At 29.2% G+C, this 11902-nt stretch overlaps 1 protein-coding gene across 1 annotated transcript; it reads right to left on the reverse strand.

The window, feature by feature from the left end:
- Positions 1-4858: 4858 nt before the first annotated feature.
- On the reverse strand, positions 4859-11902 carry LOC130957897 (cytochrome P450 CYP72A616-like). The gene is made up of 5 exons (XM_057884739.1): positions 11635-11902; positions 6665-6885; positions 6228-6475; positions 5778-6141; positions 4859-5389 (listed from the first exon to the last, which is right to left on the reverse strand). Exons 1-5 carry the CDS (start codon positions 11885-11887, stop codon positions 4955-4957), a joined length of 1521 nt encoding a protein of 506 aa, XP_057740722.1. The 5' UTR covers positions 11888-11902; the 3' UTR covers positions 4859-4954.

An 11902-nucleotide genomic window follows, 5' to 3' on the forward strand; every position in this document is an offset into this window, starting at 1 on the left:
CAGAAATACAGAGTTTCCTTCACTAAATTCCAACGGCTTCTACCGCAGATCCGTGTAACTATTCTGACGACTTTGTGCAGTGAGAATTCTAGCTTGTATTTGCTTAATCTGCTCGGTTGTCTCTGCTATCAGGTCAGGGCCCAAAATACTTTATCCACCCGCTTCGTACCAACAAAAGGGAGATTGGCATTTTATTCCATATAGCACCTCATATGGAGCCATCCTAATGCTCGCATGATAGCTGTTGTTGTACGCAAATTCTACTAATGACATATACCGCTTCCAGCTCCTCGGTAGATCCAATACACACGCTCTCAGCATATCCTCTAAGGTTTGAATGGTTCTTTCTGATTATCCATCTGTCTGCGGGTGATAAGCAGTGCTTAAACATAATCATCTGTCTGCGGGTGATAAGCAGTGCTTAAACATAATCGTGTCCCAAACGCCTTTTGAAAAGCCCCCCAAAATCTTGAAGTGAACCGAGAATTCCTGTCAGAAACTATGGTTGTAGGCACACCATGCAGTCTCACAATCTCTTTAATATACAAACGGGTTAACTCCTCTAAGGTACATTTTATCCAGACAGGCAAAAAGCGAGCAGACTTCGTCAATCGATCCACAATTACCCAGACTGCATCAAATCCTATCCTAGTCCTCGGCAATCCTGACACGAAGTCCATGGCGATACCTTTCCACTTCCATTGTGGAATCTCCAAAGGTTGTAAGGTTTTGGATGATCTCTGGTGCTCAATCTTTACTTTCTAGTAGGTCAAACATTTTGAAACATGCAACACCACATCATTCTTCATTCTCGCGCTTGGCCGAATGAAGTTCTTACTCATTAATTCCTCCAGCTAAGCTTTAAGTTCAGCCAACTCCAAGGGCGACATTTGATAGGGCACAATAGAAATTGGTTCGGCTCCAAGCACCAGCTCAATCGCAAACTCAATTTTTTGCGAAGGAGAAAATTCATGTATGTCTTCAGGGAATACCTCAAGAAATTCACTTACAACCGAAATCTGATTTAAAATCTATTCATCACCCAACACACTTGCAGCTAATAGCATGAAATCCTGACACTTACTCCCACTACAGTTCACCATAACAGAATTAAGATAATATCCATTTGCCACCACCGGTCTTTCTGACCTTTCAGACATAAATTGAACTGACCGTTCAAAATAATCAAGTAGTACGTGATGCTTTGACAACCAATCCAAACCTAGAATTAGATCGAGTCCAGTCATCGGCAAGAAAATTAAATCATAGACAAAGGTTCGGTATTTGATTCGAAACATGGCTTATTGACAGTCTAACCTAGTCACGACAGCCTTAGAGGCAGGAATATGTACTTGTAAGTCATAAGCTAACATAGTTATCTTTAATCCTAACTCACTAGCTTTCTCAAACGGTATGAATGAATGTGATGCCCCAGTATCAAACAAAGTAATTAAGATTTTGTCTTCAATTTTACAATTACCTCTAATCATAGTGGATTATTTCTCAACACCATCCGCCGTTATAGTAAACACGCATCCCTGCTGTTGAGCTCTCCCAGCTTCCTAAGTCTTCAATTTTGGACAATTCTAGGACAGATGCCCGGCTCCACCATAATAATAGCATACACCCAATTCAGCTCTACACGGAGTATTCGGATGATACGCATGAGTGTGAAAATTGACAAAGTCGCGCATACGTATCCACCTCATGCATATATGAGTGTGTTGAACAGAGAGAATTCTCGCGTACGCATGCATGTTTCTGCGTATGCATGCCTTGTGTTTTTCAGAAAAAAGCTGTTAAGTCTGCAGAAATTAATTTTACACACCCAACTTCAAACATGCATAATTTTTTGTTAAAAATCATTTTTAGTCCATTCTTCAAACGTTGTAAATTTCACAAACCCAATTTTTATTCAAGACAAGTTTGACAAAATTTGAGGGTCCAAAAGTCAAGTTATGCCCCGCCGAGATTGATCAAAAATCAATTTTTATCCAAAAACACCAAACCTCAAATTTTCCAAAATTCTCAATCCAAAAGTCATTTCAACTATAACCAAATCAATACCAATTCCCCCTCCATCATGTCTCAATCAATCCACACTAATTACTCAATTCAATCTACGATCCACCATTCACAATTCTTACCAATATCACAATCTCCATAAATCCTTATCAACATCAATAATCATCATCATTTTATAATCATCAAAATCATACTCCAACACATACAAACTCATTCAATCTTCATTCACAATTCATATACCACATATACAATTCAATCAACAATTCATTCAATTCATTCCTATCTTAAAGTCTACTAGCATAAGTTTTCACGTAACATTATACATTAACTATGAGAAACCAAAACCATACCTTGGCCGATTTCTCCCTGAGCTTAGAACACCTCAAAATCCTCTCCTCCACAAGCTCTAAGCCTCAAACTCCTCACTAATTGAATTTTTAGCTTCCAAAGCTCAAATCAAGCATTCAACATCTACCAATTTGATTTCAATTCATATAATTTAATCTAATACTACACAATTTCATTATAATCAACATAGGGTTACCAAATTCAATAATTTACAAGGATTCAATGGTTCTTACCATACCCACTGGTGTTTTTGACGAAATCCAGAGGTTACTCACTACTAGAGTTCACTTAAACCATCAAAATGATTCAATTTTTCGATACTAAAACCCCAAAATTTTGAAAATGAAGAGAAGAAGGCTGGGTGAAAAAAGGAGCAGAACAAGGTACCTCGAATAAATAGAGACTCGTAAAATCTCCACAGAACGGAGACCCGCCCCCACAAATAAATTGGGGGCGGAGATTGAGGTACCTGTCCCACAAAGACCCATGAAATTCCCAAAAAAAATTACTTAAATTTTTTTATATAAGTGTATGTTTAATGGTCTTTGTTTTTATTTTTTTTTTAAGTTTTATAAAGGAACAAATTAATTATGTATAATATTTAAATTTACAATAACTAATTTTTTAAATTTGTGTCATTATATTTTAATTTGTATGTTGAAGATTTTGTGTGTATATTGATTATTTTGGATTTTTGTTTAATTGTATTTTAATTTGATACATTTAGTTAAATTATATTAAATTTATTATGATTGTGATAATTTAAAAAAAAAAATTAAAAATCCATAGATACCTACAGATATTCGCCTTCCTAGCGAAAAAAAAAATAAATATAGACCTGTAATGAGAATGAGACGAGAACAAAAGACATTTTACTGGGATAGAAAATGGAGGAGGGGTCCCCGCCCCAACGAAGCCCCATTACAATCCCTATTTCGAACTCGAATACAGCTGCATGCAGGCCAATAAATCTAACAGTTATGTCCATTCACACCTGCAACCTTTTATTCTTTTATATTTTTTGTTCATGGGTTGGGTTGCAACCTTTTATTCTTGAAGGTGCATAGTTTCATATTATTCTGAGCATCAAGGGTTATAAGAAATCTCTCCAATATGGAGTGAGTTATCTTTATCACAGGCCTCATTTTTACAATATTTAAACTTAACACATTGGACTCCATTACTTACATTCTTTATCAAATTTGGGCCACAGTTGGATATTGGGTTATTAAATAAAACACCGGTACATTAATACAAATAAATAGTGGCCGAGGCATTGCACCAATGGCCAATATGTTGGCCTCACAGAAGCTACATCTCAGGTTCGAATCCCAACTATAGCTGGGTAGTGATAGAACCTTTAGTGTGTGTGAGTGGGTGTATGTTGTGTAACTTAGGATTGGGGGTTGTCCAATCTATCGACCAAAAAAAAAAAAATACAAATAAATAAATAAATAAATAAAACACCACTACAAAAGTCTAAGAGAAGTTGGCGGCAAAATAAATAAATGAGGGAATTAAATAATGCATGCTACAATTACTTTGTATTAAAGGAAAACTAAGACTTAGTTTGTTTGTTTGAGGGGAAATAGGAAAGAAATTAGTAGTTGAGAGAGAAATAAAAGAGAAATGGAGTCAATTTTCTTTGGTTGGAAGGGAATTAAAAGAAAAGTATAAAAAAGAATAGTGAAATCCACTCAAAAAAGTTTCTCTCCCGTTATAAAGAGAAATGGAAGAAAGTTGATTATATATATTATTCTGAGGATTATAGAAATGTTGGGTCTAGACGTGAGATTTAAAATTTTTCTGAAGTAGTATCTGACTTATTTGGTGTTGAGGTGCTACTGTTTGAGTTTTTTGTAAGAAGATAAAGGTGGTACCTGCAAGAGACTCCAATACTTAAGTTAGCAAAGATTTTAGGCAGATTTTAGTAAATTAGAATGTGTTTATACCTGAAAAGTGGCTGTATATTTATAATAGAGCTAATAACTACCTTTGTTAGAGTAGTTCCACTTTATTGATGGATATCCATTTCCTTTATTTTGAGAGTTTATTAGGATCTATCTTTTAAGAAAGATAGAGATAGTTGGAGAGATTCGAGGAGACATTTACTTATATGAACAAGTAGAACTGGACTCCCTTCATTCTATTCGATCTCCTTAAAGAGGTCGGATATATGGTGGAGACTATCCCTTTAGATCGGACCTTTTATTCTTATTGGATCTAGCTTTTATGTTTTGGAACAGGTATGAACATATATATTTTAAATTTTATAACATTAACATTTATATTAAAATGGATTATTATGTATTTGTACAACAAAATGTTAAAAATAAGATATTATATTAATTAAAACATAGTTATTAACAATATAGTTTGAAGGACAAATTTAACATTTTTATACTTAATTATTTATTTGTTTTCACACTTTATTCCAAACAAACGAGAACATAAATTATTATATTAATTTCTTATTCCTTCATAAATTTTCTTCTTTCAAATACCTTAAAGAGAATTAAATTTTCACTATACTTCTTTTTTCTCTTCCTCCTTTTCACTTCTTTCTTCTCCACTCGCTTCTTTAAGAGTCTGAAATGCGATGAATAATAACGGGAGCTCCATGTATTGGCTTGAGAGTAAGATAGTTAGATGGAGCATGTGAATAAGAGGGTGAGAGGTGGAACGAGAAATTTTGAAGAATCTTAGAGAGTGCCATCTTTGCTTGCAAGTATGCAAAGTTTTGTCCAACACAGATTCTTGGACCCCATCCAAATGGATAAAAAGCAGCATGATCTTCGTTAGAAGCATTTGAAATCCCATCAGCAAACCTTGCTGGATTAAACTCTTCTGCCTTCTCCCAATATTTGTTATCATGATGAATATGCAACACTTGTAGAACAAGTTCAACACCTGCTGGAATAGTCATGTTCCCTATTTTCGTTTCACACTTAGTGTATCTGTACAAAATTGGTAGAGGTGGATACAGTCTCAAAACTTCCTTCAATATCATTGCCACCTGAAAATAATTCACACATTTTAAATAGATCTTTAAATAGGTCTTAAGTATTTGTATTAAAAATCAGTTATTTTGTATAACATAAGAAATAACACAAATATTTCATGAACACAAGAATTAATCAATCATCAAATTAATCACATCATATTGTATATATCTTTGTATTATTTTATCTATTTTTAATAAATTTATAAGATATTATAATAATTATATCTTTAATCAGATTAAGTATATATTAAAATTAATTAATAAAATAAAATATATATTAAAAATAAATTAAATAATATATAATTATAAATAAATATAAAGTGATTGATTTTAGTTTATATTCTATGAATAGCATTTTTGTTAAACCTTTTGCAACAAAATTATTAAAGAGAAAACTTACAATCTTGAGGCGATTTATGTCTTCAAAATCAAGTTGGGCTCTTTTACCAAACAAATGAAGTACCTCATCTCTTGCCTTTTCTTGCCAGAAAGGATCCATAGACAAACACACCATAGTCCACGCAAGTAGATTGGATGTGGTGACGTGGCCAGCAAAGTAGAACAACTTGCACTCTTCGATTATATCCTCATTTGTGAGAGAATTATTGTGTTGTTTAAATTCTAGTAGAAGACTTAACAAATCACTGCCTTCTATTTTACCGTCCTTAATTGCATGCCCTTTCTTCTCAATCATATCCATCAATATAGATTTGATTTCAACATCCAGATCGTACCTTCTCTTGTTCTTCTGTGTTGGTATAAATCTACACACACAAATAATAATAATAATAATAATAATATTAACTATTAATTGTTAGTTATCTCATTCATTAATTCCATTCCTTCATACCTGAAGCCTGGGATATAAATGGCGTTGGCAGCTTCATTGACTAGGAATCTAATCTCATGTTGTAGGTCAAAGATTTTCTTTCCCTCTTGGTAGCTGCTTCCAAAAGCTGCTCGAGCAATAACATCGCCCGTGAGAACATCGAATTCTGAACTTGCATCAATCTCACAAGATCCTTTGTGTTCCACTAGCTTTTGCCACCGATCTATCATGGCACTACAGCTATGTAGAAACGTAGACGGAACCAATGCCTATAATTATATTTAACACATTAAAATTGCATTATTAATTTCTTATGTTATGTCATCTATTTAAGAGTTTGTCACTTTAAATAGGTTGATATATAGATAAGACAAAATTTGAATTCCAATAATTACTTAAATAAGCTAATGAACTAATTATTTGACCAACATTAGTTATATTATAATATTAATTAGTACCTTCAATTTGTCGTGGAGGAATGCAGGAGTTACGACTTTTCTGCGCTGAGTCCAAATATCACCTTCAAGCGAAGTTAATCCAATGCCAAGGAGCTTAACAAGGGGGCTACGTGGCGGCTTCCTAATGTGACCCTTCTTATTTAATAAAATCGATCGAACAAGTTCGTTGTCTCCGATTATGAGTCTTGGGAATCTTCCAAACCAACTTAGTGAAACTTCCCCTACATGCAAACTCTCAAACTCAATTCTAGATAACGAAAAAATGACGTCACTTTTAATCCTTTTGGGTCAAATTGTAGTTTCAAATTTGATTACCTTTTTTCAATAAATTTTATAACGAAGAAATGACGTCACCTCTAATCTTTTTAGGTCAAATTGTAATTTCAAATTTGATTACCTTTCTTCAATAAATTTTACATTCTCTCAATTGTGTGTGCTCGCTATGATTTAGAGTCATTCAGATTTAATATATAAAAAAAAATATCGGTTCAGATGTAAAAAAAATATGCATTATGTGAATATGTGCAAAAAGAGCTGTATGAATGAGCTGTAACTGCAATCTGATGTTGCAGATTTTGTAAATGTAAACATGTCACTATTATCCTTAATCTAATAGATTGACATAACGTGCATGTGTGACTTTAAAGGGGTGAGTTAGTTAATATCATCATGGATTGAGAAGGTATTTTATGGGCTCATACAAAAAAAAAAAGAGTTAAAAATATTCTCTTAAATTAATTATTTATTTGAATACCAACAAAAAAATTAATTAATTATTTATTTATCTGTTGTGCATAGAAAGATGTTTTAGGCCAAAGATAAAATGTGAAGACACCTGCTTAAATAAAAATGTTAAAAATATTTTTTTATGAAAGACTTTGTATTAAAAGTGTATTTTATTTATTTAGCTGCATTCTAAAAAAAATAACACTTTTATAACATATTAAATCAAATCTTACAATTCATCATCTAATAATAAAAAAATACATATTTACATAAAGATAATTATAAAATTCTTATGATAGTATTCACCAAATAAGAATACCAACTAAGCCATTAATTTTTATTTTTTAGACAAATAAACTCTTGATTTTGTAATATATTATTTCTTTTATGTCATTTTATGGTAATAATACTTTATATTATTATTTTTAAATTTTCTAAATGTATTTTTATATTATATATGTTATCGTTTTTATCTAGTTTATATTTTTGAAAATAACGTTTATAAATATTATTATACATGTACTTAATCATTCATATTACGACTATTTATATTTTTTGCTATTATATATATGTACTTTAAATTTGTCAATTATTATTGACAATTTTATTATTTTTATAATTATTTAAAAAATACTTTGCAAAATATTTCCTTTACAAGTTATAACACTGTAAAGACTATTTTTGAAATTTCTTCTATTCCTAAATTTTAAATTATAAAAATAATATTACCAATAATAGTAAATCGTCTATGATGGTCATTAAGTATATATTATTAATTATTATTATATCATAGTAAAAATTATTTTACAAACATAATATAAGAACAAAATTATTTTACGAACTAAGTCAAGATCAATAAAATATATTATTAGTTTGAAAATATTTTTTTAAAAGAGTCGTCTAAATTGATCAACTAAAATTTTTAGTTTATACTTTTTTTGGTGAAAGTAGGCCAAAATTTTACGAAAGATCAGTTAAATTATTTCTATGAGAGGTATAAATATTAATATTCAAGTATAATATTGTTTGTGATGTTGTTATAATATACGGTAATTAAGAACAAAAAAAAATATTTTATTCTTTGCATATTTTTGTAAGAAATTAGAAAAATAAATGTAATAGAAGATAACGAATATTAGTAATTATAAAATTTAGTGATTTTATCGGCATAAATCCAAAATAGAGATAGTGTTTATTGAGAAAAATAAATATTAATTCTAATTTCTAAGAGAATACATGTAGTACAAGTTTTAGAGCAGTAATAATTTTTTTTTAAAAATATATTGATTGTAAAAACAACTAATGTCAAATAATTTTAATTTTAGGAATTGTGAAAAAAATATGAAATTATTGAAAGTAGAGAATGACATGAAAAAAAAAATAGAGTTACCGAGTTAGACGTAATAAAAAAATATATTTTACTTACGAATTTGGTTAATACGTGTTATAAAGATATATGATAAGTTTATTATCAGTGAAAAGTTTTAAATATTTTTATTTAATAAATATAAAATAAATGCATTAAAAGTTTAAATTTTTTATGTTTTTAATAATTTTTTTATTTTATAATCTTAATACGTGTTTTAAGAGTACAAAATAAATATAATAAACTTTTTTTTTAATCACATTTTTTGGATTTTAATATTTTATTATGAGTAATGTTAGGAGTGGTAAATGGTTTAGCCCACTCCACCAAAAGCCCATTCCGCTACTCTAAAGAAGTGATCCTAAAACTTCCTCTCATCCTGTCTAATAGCGGGTTGGCGGACTTGGCCCGCCAAATTTCTCTTTTCTTTAACATTAAATATTAAATAATGTAAATAATTCTACAATTATTTCGATAAATTTATAATTTTTAAAGATATAAAAAATTATAATTTATAAATTCACAAACATTAAAGTTTTTATAATTATAAATATATAATAAACATAATCATAAAATCAAATTTTTTTGTAAAAACGTCCCTAGCCAAAAAAAAGCATTGGGCCCACTGAAAAAGTGCGCCCCGCCAAAGTCCACGGTTTAAGTATTGCGGGTTAGGCGAATTTTTTAAGTATGGTGTTCTCAAATTTTCAGCACGGCCTATTTTTTTTAGGCAGATTACGCAGGTCAATCTGATGGATTTAGTCCCGTTTGTCACCCCTAAGTAATGTTATATATTTAAGTCTTTTTATAAATCAAGTTTATCTAAGTTAAATAATAAAATTTAAAATGATATTAATCATAATTAATTTTTATTATATTAGACTAATTTGATTAGATTTAGTTAATAAAATATTTGAATGTATAGATTATTCTTTTATTATTGAACATCAATAAATAAGAACCATGAGATGACATATGTTGCAATAATAATGGTGAAAAAAGAAAAAAAAAATAGCTACAATCTAAATTTTTATGTCTCTAATTAACATTTCAGCCAGTGTATTGCGGTAGTCCCTTTCGTCCTTCAAATTAAAGCTTTCACAAGAATAATATTGTCAATTACTATCTCACTAAAAAACAAATGATTAACCAAAAAATTATTCATTCATGACATTTCAAAATTCAAACTTCTAAAAAAAAGGGGATATATACCTGAAACGCCTCCTAACTTTAATCCTTTTAATATAGAATTCATTATCTCTCTTCAATGAATTTTACATTCTCTCTCATAAATAAATTATACTCCTAGTTTTTTATCCAATATTTTTGTAGTTAAAAGGATATTGTGCGGCATTACCAAAAGATTTTAGTGACTAGGTCCAATCAATAAATTTGTAATATCGCATTCATTATCTCTTTTCAAAGAGTTTTACATTCTCTCTCACAAATAAATTTATTTTATATTTTCATCTAACAATTTTGGTAGTTAAAGAACTTAAGATCTTGCTAATATATATGTTCTTTAAAACACATTTTAAGACCAGTAATATATAAAGTAGTTTATTAAAACTTTTTAAAAAACCTTTTTATATATTTCTAATGTATGAAATATATCAAAACATAAAAAAATGTTGTTATTATATATTTAAAATATATTTTTTAAAACACAAAATAACTAAATTCTTAATAAACAAGTCCAAAATCATTTCAACCTCTCCTACCTCTTACTACGATTGTCTATTTAAATATGTTTTCTATTTTCTATTTTTTTTTTTTGATTGACTACTTTTGTCATGAGTACAAAATTTAGCATTAGAACACCACTATTTTTTTAGAGAGTTTTATGGATCAATTGAATGAACTGAATATATAATGTTGCTAATTAGTACATGTTGCAGAGAAAAATATATATTAATCGTGATAAGAAGACCTTTCAATTGAGAATGGACAAATAAATAGTAAAAAAATGTTTAGATTAAAAAAAAATTTGTTTATCATCATCTTAAGGTTTTTTGTATTTATTATAAAACAAATAACTTTTGTGTAAATAACTAAATATCTATGTTTGCTTCTTATATTTCTCTAAAAAATTTTGTATATTTATTTTTAAAATATTTATATTAATTGTCATAAAATTCTGCATTTATCATCAATAATTTTTATGTTGATTTCTTATATATTTCTCTTCAAAAGATTATGTTCACCTTAAAAAAAATTATATTTACCTTTAAAAAAATCTGTGTTTATAGTTATAAAATTTCTATGTTTTAATCTCATATTTTGTATTTACTTTTTTGTGTTTAATTTTCTCTAAATAAGCTTTTGTGTTGATGGTAAAAAAAAATTGTGTTTATCACAAAATTAACACAATTTTTTGAAAAAGTTCTTGTGTATTTTCTTTTTTTTTTTATTTCGTTTTTCTTTGTTTCTCTTCTTTATTCCTCTTCATTTTCGCCATAATTAAATTATTTAGAAATATAGAAATAAATATAAAGAAGAGGAAGGAGCAAAAAAGGAAGGAAAAATTAAAGAAACTATTTTACTTTTTTATTATTTATCTGCTCTTATCATATATATGATTTTTTTTATTTTGATAAACATAAGTTTCTTTTGACATAGGAATATTAAAAATTTACTAGCTGAAACAATACTTGAAATGTTTATTCTAGCTACAATTATTTTGGGGATAAAGAAAGATCAATAATGACAAGAATGAATGGGATAATATTGAAAATTAATTTGGATTTGTAAAAAATTTTAAAAATGAAACGTTTGGAACGACCGAAAACAAATTTTAGTAAATTAACATGAACCTTGATTAAAAAAAAAAAAAAAAAAAAAAAACCCTTGTATTTAGAAGGAAGCTTGTTATACATACCATATCGCTGAATCATGTTGTGATAGAAAGGAAAGACTCGAGGGACGATTTGGTGGTTGAGAGCGATAGCCTTTGAAGCTGCCACCTGGTCACACTTATTCATCACTGATATGTCTCCATTAATGACTCTGTATGAAGAGCCTCTTATCCCTTCCTGCCTCAACATTTTCTCCATTCTCCTTGGTTTCCACCACATCTCATGCACTAGTTTAATCACACCATACAAAACTAGAAAACTAAAACAGCCACCCATGGTTTTGAAGATGTA

Source organism: Arachis stenosperma, chromosome 10, assembly GCF_014773155.1.
Source record: "Arachis stenosperma cultivar V10309 chromosome 10, arast.V10309.gnm1.PFL2, whole genome shotgun sequence".
Lineage (NCBI taxonomy): Eukaryota > Viridiplantae > Streptophyta > Magnoliopsida > Fabales > Fabaceae > Arachis > Arachis stenosperma.